The 24,951-nt window shown below is 42.3% G+C and overlaps 1 protein-coding gene across 7 annotated transcripts in view; it reads right to left on the reverse strand.

The window, feature by feature from the left end:
• Nucleotides 1–24,951, reverse strand: part of SEMA6D (semaphorin 6D) — a 55,996-nt gene that overhangs the window by 11,379 nt on the left and 19,666 nt on the right. For all 7 annotated transcript variants that reach the window (XM_059913364.1, XM_059913366.1, XM_059913362.1 and 4 more), the window contains exons 2-9: nt 3,167–3,325; nt 2,655–2,766; nt 2,043–2,103; nt 1,871–1,933; nt 1,661–1,762; nt 1,336–1,426; nt 778–897; nt 1–89 (exon numbers count right to left, since the gene is read on the reverse strand). In XM_059913364.1, coding sequence (XP_059769347.1) covers nt 1–89; nt 778–897; nt 1,336–1,426; nt 1,661–1,762; nt 1,871–1,933; nt 2,043–2,103; nt 2,655–2,766; nt 3,167–3,275 — 747 coding nt within the window. In that variant the 5' untranslated portion in view covers nt 3,276–3,325. The remainder of the gene's footprint in view (nt 90–777; nt 898–1,335; nt 1,427–1,660; nt 1,763–1,870; nt 1,934–2,042; nt 2,104–2,654; nt 2,767–3,166; nt 3,326–24,951) is intronic.

The following is a 24,951-nucleotide window of genomic DNA, read 5'->3' on the forward strand; positions in this document are numbered from 1 at the left end:
CTTGCCTAAATTATTATGTTCTACAGCAATTTCTCGAAAGAAGAAATAAACATAGTTTCCATATTCTATGGCATGAAGAAAGTGTGGCTCTGAAAGAGAAATTGAAAACAAACTGGTTCCTAAAGGATAATTCAATTAGTATCAGGCCCTGACCGCCAGGCATGACTGACAGATGTCACATTGCTACATTCAAGCCAAGGAGAACTCTGATATGCCAGCAAGTCTGTGGAGTCCCAGCATGGGTGTGTTGAAGCTTCAGGGAACCCAGAGTCTTTAATGTTAGCTAATGGGCTAGAAAAAGCCTACAGGGAAATGAACTACAACAAAAGGTCTTTGTTTCAACAGATTTATTCATTAACCTGTAGTTAACTAGGGAAGGAAACTTCTTACGTTGAAAATAAAAAAATCTTGATTTCTAGACTCCAAAGGTCAAAATAACTCTGCAGATACGAACTAACGATTCCCAGGGTTAACTTTCCAGGGTAGGTAGATGGAAGTGGGCAAGGATTATTACATGCATTTAGAGTTAGGCAAATGGCACACAGAATTGAGATCTTTTTTTTGAGGTCACCTAGGATAAACATCTACTTTCCTGACATGGCTACCGGTCTCCTCATCCCCCATTAATGCTCCCGTTCACAACCAGGGCAGCCTATACTTGGCTCTAAATAAACAATATAAAGTCATGCACTGAATTTCCTGATGCCCAGGTCTCCTGTTCCCACTCGGCCATGCTACTTCCCTTGGTGATATCACAAAGCTGTTCTTCAAAGATACCTTTGATCCACTTGGAATCATATTTTATAGTACGAAGAGCCGATCCATCGCCCATGCTTCGATAAATAACAGCATCACTGGCCAAGAAGTCAGCCACTGTGGCAGAATACAGCTTCCCATCTGAAACCAAAGTTATAATTTAGATAAAATAGCCATAATTATCCTAAGTGTGTTATCTTATATAGTGTATAATATCCTTTGGAGTGATTTCACCTCCATTATTGCTACATATACAAATAAATCTAAACCCGATGCTCATAATCAACCTGTGACAGGTTGACCCATGGTATTATCTAAGTTTACAGATGAGGGATTGAAGCATCAAAAAGTTAAGCAACTTATTCAGGGTCACTGGCCTAGTTAACAGTCAAGTGTCAGAATACTTATAATATGCTCACTTTTAATTCCTCTTTTTTGAAAACTTGTTCATAGCTTTTAGTCTTTGAAACACCTGTGTCAAGGTAGCTATCCTAGTTATGAGCTTTTTTCTTCCTTTAAATTCCTTTTGCACCCTCAATGTCATTAATCATTTATATTCATTACACTAAAGAATCTTACCAGCGAAAAGGGCAACATTGGTTTGTCTGGCATCAAATGGGCACCTTGCCAAGCCACTAATTTCTTCCCCATCATACTCTAAGGTATTCAACTACAAAAGAAAAATAAATAGCTAGTGTCATATCTGTTCAATGTACAAGTTTGAAGGCAATACTGCTTTATTTGCACTGAAATTCTATGGGAAGAATTCTGTCTTTCTTCCTCCATAGCATTAGAGACAAAACAAATTACTGGGTCTATAGGAGAAAGGATTTGACGCTAACGACATTCCAGTAAAGGAAGAAAAGTTGATTTAAAAAAAGCACATTGTATAAAATATACTTACCCTGTAGTATCTACACATGGGATTAAAAGCATTGGTGCCACAAACAAACACCATCTCATCGTTTCTCGGAACAAATACTTTAATAAAGTTGTGGCATTCATCCTAAAGAAAGTAACAATTACATTAACATTAGACATTCCGTATGCTTACACTGTGGGCTCAAGCCCCCACAGAGACTCAATCTAGTAGGCACTTGTTTGTTTCACTTACTTTATGCTTGCCTTTCATAGCACAGTTTTCTCGATCCTGTTGTCTTGACCGCCATGTCAGTTTCTGTATCAGTCAAGCAAACCAAAGTTCAATATTTTAAATATTGAGGGGAGAGGGACATTACCCAAGTTCTGAGGGAGTGCAAATAAATTTGCCAACTACACTTGCTCACCTTGTTTGGTATTACTTCTGTTTTGGGGATTTCATTTAAGTTTACTGTATAAACTTGATCCCTGTTGGAAACAAGGCAGTAAGTCATATCATGTAAATACATAAAAATGTTAAGCTGATTCTTATTTTATTTTTACAGATCTGCTTTTATTGTGTTTTGGAGATCATCTGGATTTTCTCTGTCTCCAACAAAGTCAACAAAGAGTGCTTTTTCATTACTGAGATGCTTTTATATATCACTGTGCTTAGGGAGCAAAGAAAGCTTTTCAGGCATGGGTCAAACTGCTACTTGCTATTAGCACAGACATACTTCTAATATTTGCTTGAATAATTCCAAGTTAAAAAAGAATAAAGAAAGATTTTTTTCTCCTGCTGCTTTAGGAATAAAGAATGGTGTATGATTTCTTGATGGCAGTAATAAAATAAGACTGCTAAAGGTTTTTGCTATATTTTGTTCCTGGTACACAACACTGACTCTTCCAGGTGAATATTCTTGGCTACTTGCAATTTTTGATCACAATCACATATTAGTTTTTCATGAACTAGACACATTAATGCAAGCACTGCAAGAGAAAAGAATTTTAATCTAATAAACCAACGAGAGGAAAATTACCTGCCAGCAATATAAAGTGTGTCTCGAATTTTCAACATCAGCTGAAAGTCCAGCCTATGCTGTGATTCATTGCCTGAAGGGCGTCCTCTAAAAACCGGATATTGCCTTGAATCTGCAAGTAAAAATGGGCTAAACCATCAGTCAGGATTACGGAGCTGAAGAATCGATATACAGCATTGATTAGCTGTATATACTAGTTGTAAAAGGGTTTTAACTAAATTCCTCTCTTAAGGTCTTTGAATATGAATGAATAAAGGACAGTGAATGTCAGCAAATGGTCTTTTTCTTTTAACTGAAAACATATAACCTATATATGGGTTGCTTTAGAAAAGCACCTAACTAAACTGTCCCATTTTCTCCAGACACTAGGAAATGATTATGGATAAATTAGTATGTAAAACATTATAAAGACATAAAACTCTGTCTCTCTTTCTAAAATTGAATATGCTTAGAAAATCAAAACCAAAAAAGCTTCCTTCTTAGAAAAGGAGAATGTTCTTTAGATTACTTACAGTGATAGTCAACAGTATTAAGGGGTTCATCGTCTTCAGGAAAGCTGACTGCTCTCAACTGGGAAATCATCAGAAGCAGCATGTAGGCACAAAGCAGGAAGAACCTCATGGTGGGCCAAGATGAAATCAGAGCAGCCCCTCCGCAGAAATCCCACTTAGCTACGGGAAAACAGAAATAGTTTGGAAAGATCTCTGTGCTGTGATGAAACTGTTTTGTCATTTGCAATCAGCTCAATTTTCACCACCAGCTCTCCAATGCCCCCCCGCTCCCAACAGAAAGATGGCAGTGGTGGAGGAGGTATCTCTGAAAACACAGGCCAAAGATGGAATCATGCCAAGTCTGATTAAAGCATCTGGTGAGCATATTGAAATCTTAGGTCAGTTTGCAAGAGTTTTCGAGGTAACTACATATGTTATCACAGCAAAATCACCAGAACCACAGACAGAAATGCTGGTTGCTGATAAGAAGGTGGGCAAAGTTGGGATTCGAATTTTAATTAAACTCCAGTCTGCTTCCCTTCCCCCATCCCTGAAATAAATCCAGTACAGCTCGCCTCTGCCCCCTCCCCCCTAAAATGCCCAAGCTGCCTCGAGAGTATCCAAGGAGCTGATAGTCCTGTTGCCCCTCGCAGCCCCTTGAGGCTTGCCAAATTCCCAGCATTATTTAAGCCCTACCCCTAAATTCTTAAGTAGAACAATTCCCTAAGCTTAGAAAGAACAACATGAAAGTAATGACTTGAATGACCTTGAATCAGGGTGAAAGAGAATTAAAAGAAATGAAATGATTTCATGATCAATCAATCAAGCAGAGAGGGGCCGGGATGAAACAGCACAGCTGACACCAGGTAACTGGGGAAGCCTATATTTTTACATAAAACCATTTGGACACAAACCAATACCCTAAGTATGCCTGTCCTCTTAGCTTTATTAAGCTTTAGAGCCATACAGGGCCTTAGGGACCATCCAGTTCAACCCCCTCATTTTTCAGATAAGAAAACTAAGACCTGGAAAAATTAAGGGACTTGCTGAATTTCATGGAGCTATTTAGGGCAAGATCAGGGTCCAGACTCACATCACCTGAGTCCCCACCCAGGCCTTTTTCATCAAATTAGATAATGAAATTAAATGGCTGGGGGTTTTTTTCTTAGAAAATATAGCACTCCAAAAAAATCTTTGGGGGGGGTAATGAATATACTCATTATCTTTACTGAAGGGATGTTTCATAGGTGTAGGCATATGTTAAATTTTAACAAGTTGTACAATTACATATGTGCAGTATATTGTATGTCAGTATCTCAACAAAGCTTATAGCGTTAATTGTACAATATTAGCTGCAAAAATCTTTAAATGTTATTAATTTATTAGAAAAATAAATTAAGGCCCTACTGGCCAATGGGTATTTTTGTGAAACTGTAAAACCTCTGCTTCGCAACAATATCACTCCTTCTTCAACAGAAACTGTCACTTATAGCTACTATACTGAACAGTAAAACATTTAGCTTTAGCCTCGATCTCATATATCTAAGAACTTTAGGTGTGATCATGAGAATCACTTCAAATTCTGGGGGAGTACAACCACTTAACTAAGTACTTACCATACCTCTTTCATCTTCTTAATGTCAAACACACAGATGTACACACATGCATTCTATACAACACTCTCAGTATTTGTCTTTCTAACTAGAGTAGAAGCCAAGTATGTATATGTGCAATTTAGAATCCTAGTTTTTCAAAAAGAGAGAAAAATATTGCAATACGATTTTTCTCAATGGACAACTAAATCCAGCGGTAAGTTAACACACTTGAAATACTATATCGCTTGTATGTGGAATCTAAAAAAATGGTACAAATGAACCTATTTACAAAACAGAAATAGAGTCACAGATGTAGAAAACAAACTTACGGTTACCAAGGGGGAAGGGGGACTAAATTGGGAGATTGGGATTGACATATACACACTACTACATATAAAATAGATAACTAATAAGAACCTACTCTATAGGACAGGGAACTCTACTCAGTACTCTAATGACTTATATGGGAAAAGAATCTAAAAAAGAGTGGCTATATGTTTATGTATATGTATAACTGATTCACCTTGCTGTACAGCAGAAACTAACACAACATTGTAAAGCAACTATACTCCAATAAAAATTAATTAAAAAAATAAAATAAAAATGCCCTGCAAAAAAGCCTGGAGGACCGGGCCCTGCGGTAGTATCATTCTATACTCTCGTTGAAAGAGTGTGGACTTTGGTGGCAATGGGACCGGGGCTTGAATGGAACTCCACCACTTACCAGCTAATCGACCTCGGAAAGGTTCTTCGATCTCTCTTAGCATTAATTTCTAAAAGAACTAAAAGCTTGGCACCTACAGCTTCTGAGCAAAGTTAATCTTCCTTGCCCACTTCCTACAGCACACCATGTATATGACCAAGTTGACCTTAAGAATATGAGCAAAGTCTGGGAAAAAGATATCCTAAAATATTAAAGCTTTTTGGCCAGATTTTTTCCCACAAGTGGATAGTTAGTTTAAAATACGAAACGACTGTTTTTAGAATAAATTTTACAACTTGAGCCTATTTATCAAACCTAGAAAAAAAGTAAAAAGCAATCACCAACAATCCTACCATCTCAACCCAACAACCATAATGATTTCGTTCTAATCTTCTTGCCACACACACATATTTTCAATCATGACAAAATGACCTCTTTCAATCTACCATTTTTCCTGAAGCAGCATCTTCCTGTCTTGCTTTGCCATTTATAAAGACCCTAAAGAAGATGTGGTATATATACATATACCACATATATATGTATACAATGGAATATTACTCAGCCATAAAAAAGAATGAAATAATGCCATTTGCAGCAACATGGATGGACCTAGAGATTATCATACCAAGTGAAGTAAGTCAGACAGAGAAAAACAAATATCATATGATATTGCTTATATGTGAAATCTATAAAAAGAAAGATACAAATGAACTTATTTACAAAACAGAAATAGACCCACAGACATAGAAAACAAACTTATGGTTACCAAAGGGGAAAGGGGGGGGATAAATTAGGAGTTTGGGGTTAACATATACACACTACTATATATAAATAAACAACAAGGACCTACTATATAGCAGAGGGAAGTATACTCAATATTTTGTAATAATCTATAAAGGAAAAGAATCTGTAAAGGAATATATATATAAGTGAATCACTTTGCTGTTCAACCGAAACTAACACAATATTTGTAAATCAACTATACTTCAATAATAATAAAAAAAAAGACCCTAGACATTGAAGCAGTGTAAAAATATGAAATGTTGCCCTAGGAATTAAATTCTGCTATTACATCAATCCCAAGCTGGATGTTTCTGCTGGGTTATCAGAGGAAAAAATCAGAAACACCAATGAATCCTAAAGAAACACAGAAATATGTGCATGAACCCAAGAAGGTAGTTTTGTGAATCTTTCTCCACTAGGACAGGTAACTGAATGGTTCACATTATGTGGGCAGAGCTTCCATGCCCCAGACAGCAAGGCAGGGAGGGGCCCTCGCCGGGAAGAGTCTTTCACAGCTGTGATTCCAGCATTGAGACTGAGGGTGGAATCACTGCTGACTCACTGGCAAGCACCAAGCTGCTGGCTGAGCCATCAATTCCTGTAACTCATTCATCTGACACTGCAGAAAGCAATTTCTCCCTATACCCCACCCCTCACCAATCTCATCCTCCAAAAATAAAACCCCACCACTAATTACTTCCTGTCCCTGCATAAAGCTTTATTTAAAAAATTACTTTCAGATTTCCCACAGAACTTATAAATGGAAGCATTTGATGTAAAAACATATATCAAAGCAAAGCTGAGTAGGGGAGGTAAGAATCTGGAAATACTCAAGAAAAATGTACCAGGAAGGAGATTTATTTGCATGTAAACCCCTCAGGCTACTTTGTTCTCACCTTATTTAAGGAAGTATCTCAGGGTTCCAGGGCTCAGTGAAATCATCAAACCAGTTATGTGGAATGAAGGCAACACAAGAGGCAGGATAAAATGTTGGAAAAGAACCTAGACCTTGAGGTTAGAAAGATCTGAGTACAAACTTGCTTGTGCCATTTACTTCCTGGCTCTGGAACCTTGTTTAAGGTGAACTAACCCTTTAAACCTCAGTTTCCTCATGTGTAAAATAGGAATAATTACCTTTACTACCTCATAGGTTCTTCTGGGGATTAAATGAGATAATCTATGCAAAACGTCTAACACAGAACCTGGCCTATAATAAATCTCTAGTAAATCTTATTGACTATTATCATGAGTATTATTGTTAGATCTTATTGTGCAAAAGGGCCAAAAAAAAAAGAGATATGTTTACTCTTTCATTTTGTACAGCTATTTATGTACAACTGTTTATGTACATCATCATAACAATAATAGAGGTATTCTTAGAGCATAAGGTACAGCTTCATAGACATACATGCCTCCAAGAAGGAGGGAACCACCTTCCTCACGTGTAAGCTTATAGTAAAGAACATACCTATATGAGGTTATTCCTTTCAGTGAGAGAGCAGGGAATCTGAGTAAGTATATTTTGGATTTTTTTTTTTTGTATGGGCTTCTCCCTAACATTCTTGATTTTAAACCTAAATATAATGAGGATAGCTCTTAAAAGGAGTTCAGAGCTGCCAAGATAGCCAGGGCTTGAGTGACAGAGACTATGATTTTTTACACAAAATGCTCAACATTCAAGCAGCAATTACTAGACATTCCAAGAACTAAGATTAAGAGAGAAAAAAGACAATAGAAAATAGGACCACAGGTAACCCAGGTATTAGAATTCTCAGATATAGTTTAAAAAAGTAACTATGTTTATTTTGTCCAAGAAAAAAAGATGACAAGATGGAGAATTTCACCAGATACCTAGAATCTATTAAAAAAGAATTAAATATAAATTCTACATCTAAAAAGCACAGAACTAAAGCTTCTTAATAGATGTGTTTAGCAACATATTTCTTATAGCTGAAGAAAAGATTAGTGAACCGAAAGATAGGTTAATAGAAAATACCACACAGAAACATGGACAGCAAAAGGTTGGAAAAAACAGACCAGAGAGTAAGAGACACACAGGATCTTGTGAAAAGATGTCACATATGGGAGTCCCTGAGAGTGAGGAGAGAGAGAAAAATGGACAGAAGCAATAACTGACAAGATAATGGCTGCAAAACTGATGAAAAGACCATAAGGCACTCATTAAAGGAGCTCTAAGAACTTCTAAATACAAAGAAAAAACACACTTAAATATATCATAGTCAAGATGCTAAAAATAAAAATTTTTTAAATGTTAAAAGCTAAGATAGTTTACCTTCAAAGAAGCAGGAATACTGACGGATGACTTATCAATAGAAATGATGGAATTCGGTAGACCACAAAATGACATTTTTAAAGTACTGAAAGAAATTACATTTCAAGCCTAAAGTCTATAATCAGTGAAAATATTCTTCAAAAATGAAGCAAGATAAGATGTTTAAGATAAGCAAAAACTGAGAGATTTATTGTTAGCAGGCTCAAACTAAAAGAAATACTGAAAGGAAGTTCTTTAAGCAAGAGAATTTATACGGTTGGTTAATACATGTTCTTTTTATGATTACAGAATAGTGGCCAAATTTGAAATTACTGAATCCCAGATAGAGAAATTGATCTATAGACTGTCTCTCATTTTTTTTTTTTTAAAGGGACCGCTATTTATTTATTTATTTATTTTGGCTGTGTTGGGTCTTCATTTCTGTGCGAGGGCTTTCTCTAGTGTGGCAAGCGGGGGCCACTCTTCATCGCGGTGCGCGGGCCTCTCACCGTCGCGGCCTCTCTTGTTGCGGAGCACAAGCTCCAGACGCGCAGGCTCAGTAATTGTGGCTCACAGGCCTAGTTGCTCCACAGCATGTGGGATCTTCCCAGACCAGGGCTCAAACCCGTGTCCCCTGCATTGGCAGGCAGACTCTCAACCACTGCACCACCAGGGAAGCCCCTATAGTCTGTCTCTCTTAAAGCTATATTAGTTCAAAGGAAATGAGAATTCAGAAATGCAGTAGGCCTACTTAATTTTCTCCCCAGTCCAAAGAACCCAGAAAGAACCATGCTGATTTTAAATCCCTGGCTCTCTTCTGGAAATGCTGCTTCTCAAAGAGGAGCAGTTTAGACTCTCACATTCCCCCTACACCTCAGGGTCTGACAGTGGAGTTGCTATGGCCCAGTTTCCCAGTATTTCTTCTAGACTTTGGGCCTCCATCCTTTTACAATAAAATCCTGTGCTTACTTGAGGTTCTGTCCCTCCTCCTTTCTTTTAGCTGATAACTTCCCAGTCACTTTCTCTAAGAAAAATATTTCAAAGACTTTAGCAGTCCTGGTCCATGGTTCCACTCTTGGACTTATCAGCTGTAGCTTCTTCACCTCAAAAATCATGAAGTCAAGCACTGCATGCTTTGATCCCAAACTTCTGTCCCTCCAGCTTGTTTGACTGCTTTCACCAGACTACTCTTCCTTCTCGTCAGGGCCTTCAGTCTACTAACTGCTCTCCTTTCTTCTCCTAACTTCTAATCCATTATTCATCCCCAGTCCTGTCATACCACTTTATCCATCTTATATGTGATATTCGGTAGTCAACCACTTCAATAATACTTTTACCTGTACTCTAGACTCCCTCATCCTTTGTTTCTGTGTCAGACTTTCTTGCAAAGTTTCTACCTAGGATGAACACAGCCTTCTGCACCTGCCCCAGAGCAGCTGAGCTGCTGTAGGGAAGACAACCACGGTCTGCGGCAATTTGGTATGTACTGATGTCACAGAATTCTGGACCACCAACTACAACTCACACTATAAAACTGTGGGGATCCTATGTTTCTCTACTAGATTTGCCCACACCCCAAATCAGTAAGTTTAAACTTTCCCCATTCTCCTCAAGGCCCTCATCTCTTCTCCCTCCTCATAGCTACTTCACATAGAAGATAAAGCCGTAAGTTAGGAACTTCCTCAATCCTTCCCCCTCCTCATAGCTACTTCACATAGAAAATAAAGCCTTAAGTTAGGAACTTCCTCAATCCTTCCCCCTTCCCATTACCAAGAACATCAACCTATATGCTTCGTCATGAAGCTTTTCCTCCCTCTCTCCTGTTTTAAGAGGACTTCACTCCCCAACTCCCCTCCATGTGTTTTAAACCCAACCCCTTCTGTTCTTCCTGGAACAGAAAAAAACATGGATTATATTCTTCTCTTCCAGCATGTTCTATAAATTTTTATTGCTTAAATATTATCCATCAGCACTTAAATTTGCCCACACCCCTCTCATCTCAAAAACAAAAAAGGTGAAAAAGCTCCTGTCACCCCAGATCCTTCTCTAGTCACCGCCTATCTCTTTTTTCCCATTCGCAGACCCTGACACAAAGTTTTTCATTCTCACTGTTGTCATCTCCTCACCTCCCACTCAGTCTTCTACTTCCTCTGTTCTAGCTCCTCTCTCAATAACGTCTTTTTGTAAAAACACTGATGACCTCCCGGTAGCTCAATGCAATGGATACTTTCCAGTCCCATCTCATGTAATCCCTCAGTAGCTTTAGACGCAGTTGACTGTCCACAGCTTTTTAAAGCACTGTGGTTCCTTGCCTTCCCTTTTACCACATTCTTCTGACCTTTTCCCTACTTTTCTGTCTGCCCCTTGTTTGTCTCCCATTCATTCTGTAGATGAAACAAGAATGAGCTTTTCAGAATATAAACCCCATCACAGAATCTCATAATCCTCCAGGAACTCCCTATTACTCTTAGGAGAAAGTCCAGATCTTTGCAATGAGGCTTTAAGGCAGTTCCTGTTCTGAGTCCTGCCTCCCTCTCCAGCCTTATCTTGAGTCTCTCTCCCTCTTTACTCATGCTTCTACCACCCTGGCTATGGTTCTGGCCCTGGAATGTGTCCTATGCTAGCTACTTCCACCAAGCCTTTGCTCCTCCTTTCCCTCTGGATGGCCCTTCTTGCCTCCCATCCTTGGCCTAGTTAAGTCCTCCTAGTTTTTCAGAGCCCGAAGAAGAGTCAGTCCCGTGGGACAAGCAGGTCTCACAGTTGTCAATACTTGATACAACCGTGAACAAACTGTAAATGAAGGAAGAAACAAAAGAACTAGTCATGTGTCCTGAAATCTACCAGCTCTGCTAAATCTCTCAGGGCAAGATTAGCATTTTGGATTCCTGTCTGATTTAGATTTATTTAATACTGTTAAACAAAATAACAACAATAATAACAGAGAGCAGCAGACCCAGGGAGGATGGTCACCCTAGGTGCTCCCAAATAGCATTCCTTCTTTTATTTGAGTGTGCTGTGAACCACAGGAGAGGAGCGGGGTGGGCCTGGAGCTGCAGCAAAGGGCACCATTCACTCCACAGGCTATGAAATTCCAGGGGGCACCGTCCACATGGCAGTCCATGAGAAGGACGGCCCATGGAGTTACAGGAGTTATAGGTCTAAGGCCTGACAGCCCCACACGACAAAATGGAAAAGGAGCAATGGGTTTAAGTAGATTGAAAAAGAGCAAAGAGAAGGAAGTTAATTGCTATTCCTTGGAACCTACCAACACACGGAGGGTTGTAATTGAAGGTCAACTACAAAAGAGAAGTTTATGTTTATAGAGCATTCACGTTTCTAGATACTAGGCAGAGCGTTCTGTGTAGGGCTATGGATTTTAATCTGTGCTCAACATCAGTATTTAATGCGAATGGTGTGACAACCAGGCTGACAGCATAACCTCTGGAGTATAAGAAGGTGAGAAGAAGAGATGATGATACAGATTCCAGAAGACCTCTTAGCAGAGCTGGGGCAGGGTACTGTGGGCACTTCTCAGCAGCGTGGGTAGCTACTTACATCCAAGTGATTCTTGACTCACGGAGTCTCTTGGGAGAGCATCAGCTCTCTCATTTAAGGAAGCTCTACTGTCACCCCCACTGCCACCATCCCCCCTCCCCTCGGCCCGATCCTCTCCTGCACAAGGGCTTGGGGACCAGGGCACCATGTATGAACAAATATATCCTCCCTGACCCTGGGCCAGGAAGAGGTTTCTGAAAGGCCCTTGACTTTGAGACCCTTCCTCCCTCTGGGAACTTGGGTGCCCAGGTGAGAGGAAGAGACTTCCTGCACTGTTCTGTTAATGACACTTTTACAACTTAAAACATTGCCCTCTGGCATGTTGAGGAAATGACAAAGCAGCTCTCTGACTCACCCCCCCCGCCCCCCCCCGCCCCTCCACACAGCTGAAGCCTTGCTGACACACCAGAATCTGTAAGGACGTACATTCTGATGGAGCAGGGAACTGTCAGTCTGGAGGATTGGGAGCTTGGAAGCATAAGGAATGTCAGGGCTGCTTCTCCCACCGACACCGGCAGCAGGAGAGGAAGGGACCGGGCACCAGCAGATCGGGGGTCATGGACTTGCTCTGTGACCACGGACAGGAAACCTCACTTTTCGGGCTTGAGTTTCTTCATGTAATAAAAGGGAGATAAATTGAAAGTGTAGGAGCACTTTTTCTCAGAGTCCAGGAGCTCCTTCTGAGGGCTGGAGGGCAGACTCCAACTTCCCTGCCTGCTCAGATAAACAAACATCCTGGTGTAATACCCACCGCTCCCACGTTCTTTCCCCTCCACATACCAGCATCTCAAGTGGCTCGCATCACAAACAGTATCTCCCTGATCCTGAGGCTGCCTCCTTTATCGCCCTGTCTCTCACCCCTTCCCCAGCCAAACTGCTTTGAAGAGAAGTCTCAGCCCACTGTCTCCATTTTCTCACTCTTTATTAAATTTTTAACTCACTTCAGTATAACTTCAACTCTTGCCCGTCAATCACCTTACGGTCAACTCCAACTCAATCCTCTTTTTTTTTTTTTTTGGCCGCGCCTCGCAGCACGCTGGATCTTAGTTCCCCGACCAGGGATCGAACCCATGCCCCCTTGCAGTGGAAGCGTGGCGTCCTAACCACTGAACCGCCAGGGAATTCCCTCAATCCTCATTTTAAATCTTCTTTCATCTCCCTGAAGTATTCAGTCATGGTGGTCCCTCCATCAGATCTTGAAGCTCTACCTTTGGCTTCCATAGTTATGTCCTCACCTCTCTAGCTACTCCTTGTCAGCAACCTTCCCAAACTTGTCTGAACATGCCCACCCTTAGATGTGGTTCTTCATGGCTCTGTTCAGGCTCTTTGAAGATTCACCCACATTACACACACCTTCTTCACTACCACTGATTAACTGATGAATCCTCACCCCACGTGCCCAGCAGAGATCATACTTCCCTGCTCCAGACCCAGCTTGCAACTCTCTTGCTAGATATTTCGGCTCATAAAATATAGGCAACTTAAATTTGGAAGGTGCAAATCTGCACTTCAGATACTCTGTCTTGACTTGTACTCCCGCTAAATTCCCTACAGAGGGCAGGCTCTGAGCTCCAAGTGCTTGGGTTCAAATTCATGCACTATCACTTACCAGCCATGTGACCCTGGGCCTGTCACTTCACCTCTCAAAGTCTCAAGTTTTCACACATAAAATGAAGATAATTTTTAAGCACTAATATTACAATGATTTAATGAAATAATCTGTGTAAAGCACGTAGCCAAACCCTTTGCACCTGGTAAGGATCCAACAATTACAATTATTATTATTATTGTTGTTAGTAATATTTTAAAGATCCTACTCAGTCACTGAAGCCTTAAACCTGGGAGTCACCCTCGATCTCTCCCCCTCCATCGTCCTGTTTCCAACCTGTCAGTACATCCTGTTGATTTCTCTTTTCATTGTTCTAGAATCCACCCTGAACTGGTTTCTGCCCTCCTAGACTTTTAGTTTATTCCCCACAAAGCCACCAGAATAATCTTTTCAAAGCACAAATAGCATCATGTTACTTCCTTGTCTAAAAACAATTTTATGGTTCCCGAAGGCCTCTATGATAAGGTCCAAATTTATTTCCAGGATTTACAAGGTCCTCCACAATTTGATTGTTGCCAGCTTCTCTGTTTCAGCTACTAATGCTTCCCAATCTTCATCCCAAAGCAGTGTCTTCTACACATACTATTCTCTCTCAAAAGCCCTTCCTGGAAATTGTCTACTTACCAGATCAAAATGTCCCTGGCCTTGGCCCCTTTCCCATTCTTCCAACTACCCCAAATCCTGCTCCCCTGGGCGCTCTGTTCCCCTCAGGATGACTAATCATACTATGACACTGTGTAAAGACTTCTATTACAGAACTCACCACCTCATCATAATGTTACTTATTTTCACATTTTCCCTACTAAACTGGGCTCTGCTCGAGACGGAGAGTACGTCCGTGTTTGTCCTCTTTATCCTTTGCATGAGGCACAGGGCCTGGAATGTAGGAGGTCCTCAGTCATTATGTAAAGGATAGAGAAAAAAAGAAATAGATGGGGGCTGCACACGCGGCTGACTCAGCTGTGGTGGCACAGGTGCCACGGCTTGAACACCTTGTCACCATCGCCCCAAACACCTGGAGTCTTGGGTCTACCATTTCCCTGTGACAGCAGTAGCACACAACCCTCATCCGCCCCAGGCATTTCCAGTTGCTCCAAATCTAAGAGGTTCTTGCAAATGGCCAGAGATGCCTCCTTTCACACCCTCCCATCACTAACAAACTGCTCTTTGATCCGGGAGGCATGGGCAACACCGGCCAAAAGAGTAAGTGATTTCCGTCACCCCCCCACTGAAATTCCGCCTCATTTTGCAGCTTTCCCAGAACAAGGAGAGGAAAACTGAGCTGTTCCTGAAATTAAAGAGTGGGGTGTATGGAACTGGCAGAGAAGGAGGTCTGTTGACTCCCCACTACCCAACAAGGAAAAATAAAATAAAAATCAACCTGCCTAATGGCTGACTGATGCTGGAGATTCTGCAATGGGAAATTCTTTCCTTTGGCTGACGGACTTTTTTCCAGTTATAAAGTATGTAGTGCTGGAGCGTAACATAAGCCAGAAATCAGTATGAATACATTTGTAAGATCTTTCCTTGGGGCTAGATTCTGATAGAAGAGAAAAGAAAGAAGGGTGGCAGTTGACACCATGGAAGGCAGAGAAGGGCACACTGCGGGGTATGGAAGGCTGTTGTGTTCTTTATTAATGCCTTGCTTTTATAATCAATGTCTTCCTAAAAGTTGGGTCAGTTTTGTTTATTTTAATTATATTTTACATGCATGAGAAAAGCTGGCTATTTAAAGAAGTCTTCTGAAAATTAAAGCAGCTCTTATGTAAGGTTTTCATTTTAAGTTTAGGTTTTCTTAAAGCAAAGCATACCAATATCTCCATCAGTAATGCTTCTGGTCAAATATTAATAATTCAAAAAGGAACTGCACTTAAAAGGAATTGAGCAGGAAGGGACAGAAAACAGGATCTAACCTGTCTCTGCCAAATTCTAAGCAAATCTGAACAGGAATCCCAGAATTCGACCTCTGATCAGAACCGTGGCTCTGGGGAGCGTAATTCTAGTGACACCTTGCCTACAAGATTTTGCCTGTCCATCCTAACTCAAATCGCGTAACATTTTAAAGCTAAACTGACCTAGAAACAATCTTCATTTAAAGTGAAAATAACAAAAGAAACTAATGAGAGGATGGATGAGCCCCATAGCTAAGCAGAGAGAATCTGCTACCTGGGCAGATGACAAAACACATCAACTTCTTAAGAGATCAAGAGGAGGACTAGCTTTGTGAAAATATAAAATAAAGGAGCCGTCTGCAATTGAAAAAAAAAAGAGAGGGAGAGAAAGAAAGCAGGTTGCTGTGGCAGAAATGAATACAACGGTGTGTCCTTTTTTCAGGGAAGACTGCAGGGCTTTCAAGGCTAACTAGTGACAAGAGACATTAAAAGCTTTTCCTGTGTTATCTCCTCCACACGCGTGGTCCCAGCCAGGTTCGGCTGCTCCCCTTTGGCCTGAGGAAAGGCACCGTTCTAGACAAAGGAAGGGCTCCTGGTTCCAAGGGATGATTGAGATGCCAAAGGACTCAGCCTGTCTTTGGAACATTGGCTTATTCTACTAGATCACCTGCTGGGGCTGCCATATGGCCTGCGCAGACATTCTGTTCAGGCTAATAGGGCCTGGGTCCATGCCTGGTTCTGCCCTCTGGGCTGGGATGACAGAAGTAGAGCATGTTTGTTCTGTTTCTACTGACTTGTCTGATGCCACCACTGTGGGGCCATAGCTTTCAGTATCCCGTATGGTGCCTGTTTTAGGTTTTCAAAGAACATGAACAATACCCAGGCAAGGGAGGACTGAGGTTGGGCTGCTGCTACTATTCCTAGGAGAGAATGAGGAGATAAGTTAAGGGACTTAAGGTCCAAGAGTGGTAAAGCTGGTGCAGAACCCAGATGTCATGAGAGTCTATTGACGTATGTTTCTCATCCCTGCCAATGACAGGAATTTGCTCTACATGAAGAAGCTAATGTTTTCCTGTTTTATCTTCTGCAAATCACCTCACCAGAGGTTCCCAGATGATGTCATGATTTCAAATAGCTGTTCAAGGGTTTACAGAAGGGTTAAATTTAACAACCCAGAGAAAGCAAAGTAGACTTTAAAAAAATTTGTAAAGCCAAAAATTCCTGGTCCAAGCACTATGGTTTCCAGTTGCCAAAAATATAGCCTTTGTATTTGCCCTCTGTGTTTGAAAACACAGTAAGAGCTGCTTGTCTATGGCAAATGTGGAGAACGATTACTGATTGTTCAGAAGGATCTACAATAAAGCACTACCATCATCTGCATTCCATTAGAGAATTCAGTCCTGACTTGTTTTTAAAAATCCACTTCCTGGGTGAAGAGTACATGGGGCCCTGCTATTGTTGCAACTTCCTGTTAGTTTATAGCCATTTCGAAACAACTTCTAAAAATGTTATTTTGTTCTACTGATGGAAATGAGGTCCCCTGGTGAGGGTTCAGCCAACAGACCTGGACTAATAAATTGGCCCAGGTGAATTTTTATGGCCAGGAAAAGCTCTGCGAGGGCCCAGCCTGGGCCTGAGTCAGTTCACCTGTGACTCACCTGTAGCCCTTTGTCTGGGCTCCGTTATCTATCACATCTATGAGCTTTTGAAACCTCTGGGTCCACAGAGGCAAAATGGGAGTCTAGGTAAATCGATGCCAACTGCTGAGTTTTACTGAATCTATTCAACACCGAGCGGGTATGAGAAAAGTTGGGCCCTTCCTCCTCTGGGGTTGGGCCTGAGTGAGTGCCGAGCAGTGCAGTATGATGATTGCGAACATGAACTCTGCAGCCAGAATGCCTAGGGAGGAGACCAAGCCTGGTCACTTCAGCAGCCTCGGGCAAGCTGCTTAACTGCTCTGTACTTCAGTTGCCTGTGAAGTGGGGATGACGAGCAGCTCCTCGCAGAGAGGTGCTGTGAGGCCTGAGTGAGTTACCTGAAGAGCAATCCCTGAGCTCCTGCGATCGTGTTCCGTGATCAGCTGAGTGCCAGGAAGCCGGTGCAAGGCTGCCCGCGGCTCCACCTTGAGGAAGGGCTGCGTGGTCCATGCTATTGCTGGAGATAACTATGCCTCAAAGGTTATGCTACCCTTATCTACATTTATTCTCGCCTCTCCTTATGGGGATGCTAATTTCACCCCAGACATCAAACATATCAAACACACCTAGAGATAACAGGGGACTGAGCAATCTAGGTTCTACTCTAGCAGCCAAGAGGCCGCACCTCCTCTGGCTTCAGTTTCCTCATCTATAAATGAAGGGTTGGGCTAGAACATCGACCATCCGTAAGGCCCGTCTAAGTCATTAGATTTTATTGATTCTGAGTTTGGCGCCTGGGTCGAAAAAGGCTCTTTACCGAAAGTAACAGAATTCCCGATTCACACTTCTCAATTTTTCCTATAGCGCTGGCGTTGCCTAGGATACAAAATGCATGTGCTCCCTCTGAACCCCGAGACAGGAGAGCTGTGATCGCTGCCTCTGATCTATAACACCAAACCACAAATGGGCTTTGTAGTACAAACCGACTGATGTGTTGAACATGGAACGTGTCTCCACTGGCGCGTATGAATGTGGATGTGGCATTCTGACTCTATGCCAGATAGAATAGCAGAAGGTGCATTTTTTTTACCCTTCTCACAATCACGTGGTCTTGGAAACACTGCCTTTAGGTGCTGCCCTCTAGCTTCCCTGGACCCAGGGGTGAGGTGGTGCAGCCCCTCCCACTGGTCAACAGATCATTTCCAATTTCTTCTTTATATTGTGTGATATGCTTGTGGGAAGCTCAGGTCACATACACCAGGAACCTCTAGGTTTCTTAGCCCCTCTCTGTGTCCCCAAATGTACTTTGGAGCTGATCTGATGGAGGTATTTCACTAACTTCTGTGTGTGAGGGTGGGATCAGGAACTCCCAGCTCTCAGTGATAAGTCATCCCAGACCACAGAGTTGGGCAACGAGCTGTTCACTTTTATAGCATCTTGCACTTTTTAAAGCAAATATACCTTATCTATTTTGGTCCTTAAATGTTTAGGACAGAAATTATTATCTCCATTGAACTCCATGTCAGCTTCAAGAGAACAGAAGTTAGGTCTGTTCCGTTCTCTGCTTTATCTTTGTAACCCACCGTGGTGTCTGTTACCCGGTCTCTTACTTAGTGTTGGTTGAGTTAGTGAATGAATCTCCACCGTATAGATGAGGAGGTAAAGAACTGCTTGAGGCCAGGCTGTTAATAAAAGGCTTCTGGGTCATCTGTCTCTAGGTCCACTGCTCTTTCTATCACCTTAGTGGCTAATCTCAAGAGAGGCTCAAAGTGGATTTGGATAGAAAAAAGAAAAACCAGGTTCCACAGTGACATTCAGCGGTGAGCTTACAAATATGAGGCCCAAGAGGGACCAGAGGTCAGCATTTGGATATCAGTTCTCTTAGATGACACCTCTTTTGGCGCCCCAAACCGTGGGTATATGAATTCACTGAGTTCTAATAACAAACCTGCTTCTCCTGTCTCTTGGCCTTTGCATGTGCTGTGCCCACCCTCTCGAGTGTCTTTCTTGTCCTTTCCTCTTCCTTTATGTGGCCAATTCCTAATCAGAAATCACTTCCCACCAGGCTTTTCCCTCTTTTCCTCCTCCTGACACCAAAATCTGGGCTCACCTTTATCGGAGCACATAGCACACAATATTATATTTCCTTAGTTTCTCAACATCCTCTCCCCTCCCCCAGCCCCACACTGTGAGTTCCTTGAGTGTAAGGACTGTGTCCTTTACGTCCGTAAATACATTCCTTAAGAAGTGGTTGGCATATAGGTTTTTAATAGTTGTTGGTTAAATGAATTGATACATGCAACTCCGTTATCTTTTGAAGAAAAAAAAAAACTTAAAAAATCTCCAAAGAGCACTTCTCCCACTCATGGTGAACTGCTAGCAACAGGTCATCCCCCAGGTCACCAGTAACAACCACAGACACACACCAGCATGGAATGATGCTGCAGTACGCAGGGAAGGTGTTCTCTCTTACAGCTGCTGATCTGACCACAGTTAAGACTTGGGCCTCCACTGATTTTGCTATCGCTGGGATGAATATATAGGACTTAATGCACCAATGATATTCTCCGTCCCATTTCCTACAGTGACCAGTGCCTTGGACCTGGGGCCCCACATTCTATCCCTGTCACAGGCAGCATCCTGGGGAGGTGCAGAAAAAAGTGTTGCTTTACACCTGCAAACGGGCTGAACATTGTTGCAATTAGCCTGGTTAACTTTGGAGGGAAAAGTGTGGCTGTCTTTCTTTTTCACCTCCTACGCTTATTACAGACTCACAGCTCCTTGATAAAAAGGAAAGATTATAAAGCCAGGGGAGATGGAGGGGTTGAGGTCTTTTGTATAAAGGATACATGGACAAAAGTGGGGTTACAAGCAGATTCAGTAGAGAACCCTAATCAGTACTTGGAGGAAAAAGATAGGAGGGACCTCTGGGTTTCCTCCAAAGTGGCTGTGTCTGTACCAAGCTGGGGAGAGAGGGAGAGCTGCCTCTTTCACGTTGGATTATACATGCTAAGGTCCCAGAGAGCCCTCGGGGTGGTGGGAACTCAAGTAGCGGCAGCCACTAACAGGCACGATCTTCAACCCAATGGAGGTGGGGCTACTCCTTTCGAGATGCCCTAATCAAAAGTTCCCAGGCCCTAAGCCCTGTCTCGAGTGATCATGTATACCTTCTCGGCTTACTGTGACTTTTGCAGCATCCATCCTGCCAAAGGGAGAAGCAATGGAAGCCACTGTGAAGGAGTAGAGGGACCCCGCAGCAAGGGCACCACCCGCATGTGTGGGATACAGCGGCCTCCCACGCTCCCAGGCCAGCCCCGTTGCCTCTTTGGAGGTGAGATAAGGGGGCATCGCTGCTGACTAACTCACCATGGTTTTTCAAAGGGACAAGTGAGAAAATGTGAGTAAAAATACTCTGTAGGGCTTCCCTGGTGGCGCAGTGGTTGAGAATCTGCCTGCCAATGCAGGGAACACGGGTTCGAGCCCTGGTCTGGGAAGATCCCACATGCCACGGAGCAACTAGGCCCGTAAGCCACAACTACTGAGCCTGCGCGTCTGGAGCCTGTGCTCTGCAACAAGAGAGGCCACGATAGTGAGAGGCCCATGCACCGCGATGAAGAGTGGCCCCCGCTTGCCACAACTAGAGAAAGCCCTCGCACAGAAGCGAAAACCCAACACAGCCATAAATTAAAAAAAAAAAAAAACAAAAACTCTGTAAATTGTAAAGGTGCTATCCAAGTGTTAAGAAGTAGTATCATCATCAGTGCTTTACTTAGTCGCAGTTTGCCACAGCACGGTACACGGACGTCGCTTCTGCTTCTGTTCAGATAAATACTAACATGCCTATTTCCCTGGATGCAGCTACTCTGCAAGGCAAGGGCCTTGCTGGGCCTCCTGCTGTTCTCTGGACCAAGAACACCTTCCATGGCTTCTCCTCCGACTGGCAAGTTCCTATTCGTCCCTTAGGACCCTTCACCAGTTTGAGCCCTTTTCCATTTCTCTCCTTTCACAACACTCCATCCATTGCGACTATGGTTTGACCATGGTGGGTAGCATTGGCCATCTACATGCTTGTCTTTCTGATTAGACTGAGTTCCTTCCTGGAAGGCGGGATCTATGACTTCTTAGTGGAAATAAGTTCACAGGCCACTACATGAAATATTTACCATGTCTGCTCCACTAAGAGAGCAGGGTTTGCTGGGTAACATCTCCTCTTGTGTTCATGGGACACACCTGGAGTTATGCGTAATATGCACACGCTAGACACTGGAAAAGCAGAGATGATATTGATCACAGCAAGCCGTGGCTGAATGCTAAGGAAGCACGGGGCATTGTGCTAAGAACTCCCCAGGAGGCTGGTGCTGTTTTCCCAGATTTTCAGATAAGGAAATAAAGAGATAATCTGTCTCCAGTCACAAAACTAAATAGCGGGGCTTAAGTCAATTTGACTCCAATGTGTGTCATCTTAATCACCACACCGGAGAAAGATAATGCAGAAGAGACAAAAAGGAGAGGAGAAAGAGGCCTTTGTAATTTATTAAGAAAAGCACACTGTCATGTTTTTAGCTTGATTTATTACTGTTATTTTAAGATATGAGCAGCACTCGTCTCTTCTTCTAGTCTAATGACCTAGCAGGTAACTGCAGCAGACAAATAAATAAAGATTCCATGAAAACAAAAAACTAATGAGAGAGGAGTTTCAAGCTGGAAGCAAGCGAAGATCCTGTCTCCCTAAGTCTTGGGAGTTGGTTTCCACCTCTTCTTCCTACCTCCACCTTTGAAGCGGTCAGGGGCCTTTTCCTTACCATCCCTGACCTAACATCAGAGCCTTCAAGTTGTTTCTGGGGGTGACAGGGCAGGGATACAATGGGGACCCACCCCCAAAGTCAGGGAACCTCCTCGTTCAGGTGTTCCTGCGTGGACACAAATTGAGGGTGGAAAGCCCGCCAGGCCCCGCTCTGCTCCTTGGTCCCTCAGAGTTAAAGAAAGGCTCCCTTGGGAATCTCTTCCTTTAAAGGTCCTGCAGGCCATGCAGAGTGGATGGGGGGCGGGGGCACATAAGAAGGCAAGTCTCCACCTCTGAAGGCTTGTCTACTTCTTTTAATAGGCAAGTGGAAACTCTTATCCACAGCCCACCTCAACCCTGAGAAATGGCTGAAAAAGGGGGTCACTGTGGAAACCCGCAGAAGGAACCATGAGATCATGGCCCATCTTCTCACCACGCCTGAGAATAAACACCCTCATACAATCCAATGAGGAAATGGACTTTTAAGAATACTCTGGTTCCACCACCCATTAGCGGTGTGACCTTGGAAAAACTACTCCACCTTGCATCTGTAAAAAATAGAAAATAATTGGACTATCTTAAAGGATTGTTTTAAAGATTACAGGCTTAATATTCAGAAAACCTTTAAAACTGTACCAGTCAAGTAAGTGCAGTAAGTATTAGCTATTATTAGGGTTATTGCTGCTAGTATCATTATTAGCATAACTCTGTTTCTGTGGCCCCTGCCCTGTGATCATTTAATCTTTTCTGAAGACCACCTCTGGTGATTTCAGTGTCTTCTTCTATGTTCCAAATTCTCTCTTGGAATGTTCTTTGGAAGACTGGACAAAGAAACTGCCTTTCCCTTTGTCTGGCACTAGGAATAGAAACACCTAGATAAACCACTAAGCAATCAGGTGAGATCCTCATAAATGCAACTCTCAGCACATTAGATGATAAACATTTTGCCACTATAAATGCAGCAAATATACTTAATGTCATTATTTTTTTTGAGATGCATCAGGCCCACCTCTAATATCTATCTTAAAAGAAAAGAGCCATGACACAGATGATTGAAAGTCCTGAGACCTGTCTTCCTGGGGAAGGCTGGGGAGTGGAAGGAATGCTGCTAGATTTCCACAGTGGAAAAGTCAGTCAAGAGACACCAAACAGAATGACTGAATTCCTTGTGGTGGGAAAGGTGAGTGAGGTAAATGGAGAACTCACTCCTGGAGTATTCTAGAAAGCAAGGGTAGAGGCCAGTGCTATAATATAATACCTCCCAGTCCATGGTGTTTCAAGTATCTAGATTCTTAGCCTTTCAAAGAGCTAGAATACTGTATGGCAGTTTAAAAACATGGTCCCCAAATATTTTTATACTGTTCCCATTTAGAAGTGGGTGTATAGATACTTCCTTTGAATCTGGGATATGGCTGCCTGAGTAACAGAATATGGTAGAAGTGATGTTATATCACCTTCTGGGCTCAGAACATAATGAATGGGCAGCTTCCACTTTCTGTTTCTTCAGACACTTTTTGAATCCAGCCACTATAGTATGAGGAAGCCCAAACTGCCTATGAAGAGGCCCATTAGAGAGGGACTAAGGCTGTGGCTCTCAGCCCTAGTTGATCTCCCAGATGATAGGCAACACCCATGGGCTTCCCACATGAGTGGGCCAACTTGGAAATGGATCCTCCAGCCCCTAGTTGAGCCACCCAAGTTGATACAACGTGGAGCAGAAATGAGTCTCTCTGCTGAGCTCTGCCCAAATTGTAGATTCATGAGTCAAATGAATGATTGCTGTTATTTTAAACACTCGGTTTTGGGATGGATACTGCATGTTTTGGGGAGAATCCTTTCCTGGATCCTTTCAGGTACTCTCTGTGGCCTGAAATATTGCTTTTTTTTGCTTTCTCCTCTTAGTCGAGCTGAAGACTGAAATTAGCTGTCAGGGAGAGCTGGATATACTGCAGAGACACAGGAAGCTGTTGGTCAGAATGTAGATGCTATGACAACTCCCAGTCTTCAGATTGTCTTTCTGTGTGTCAAGCAGGACTAAACTTGTCCCTAAAATGTCTTATCTCCGTTTCTTAAAAAATCAGCCTTCTTGTTATTAATCAGAAATGCAAATTACATCAACAAGGTACAATTTTACAAAATGCAAATACCTTTTGTTTTTTTCTCAAGGATAAAATTTAATACTAGTAAATTGGGATGAAATCAATATATTGCACATGGCAGGGTAAATCAGTACAACCATTTAGAAAACAATTTGGCAATGTGTACACACATGCTCCCATCCATGCATGCTAACAATACTAACCCTGACTCAGTAATTTTTACTTCTAATACTTTATCCTAAGCAAATGATCTAAAGTAAGAAGAACAAAAAAAGAACCTGTTAGAGGAAGATGCTTATTTATGATGGTGAAAAAATTGGAAACAGGTTAATTTTCTAAACATGGAGTAGTTAAAACAAAAGTATATTACACCAGTCTCATGGAATATTATGCAACCATTCAGATGATAATAATGAAGACCAGTAATCCTCAGTTTATGATGTAATACCAAGTGGGAAAAATCAGAATATAAAATTGTATGTCCACTGATTACAACTCTATAAAAACAGAGATACATATAGACAAATATTAAAAGAGACTAAAGACAAAATAAGTGATTTTAGAATTTTTCCCCTTTAAAAACAATACTTTGTATTTTTTTTAACATTATAAGAGGAGAGATGGAGAGATGATCAATTAAAAATATAAAGTCGGGACTTCCCTGGTGGTGCAATGGTTAAGAATCCGCCTGCCGGGCTTCCCTGGTGGCGCAGTGGTTGAGAATCTGCCTGTTAATGCAGGGGACACAGGTTCGAGCCCTGGTCCGGGAAGATCCCACATGCCACGGAGCAGCTGGGCCCGTGAGCCACAACTACTGAGCCTGCGCGTCCGGAGCCTGTGCCCCGCAACGGGAGGGGCCGCGATAGTGAAAGGCCCGC

The sequence above is a fragment of the Balaenoptera ricei genome, chromosome 2 (genome assembly GCF_028023285.1).
Source record: "Balaenoptera ricei isolate mBalRic1 chromosome 2, mBalRic1.hap2, whole genome shotgun sequence".
Taxonomy (NCBI): Eukaryota; Metazoa; Chordata; class Mammalia; order Artiodactyla; family Balaenopteridae; genus Balaenoptera; species Balaenoptera ricei.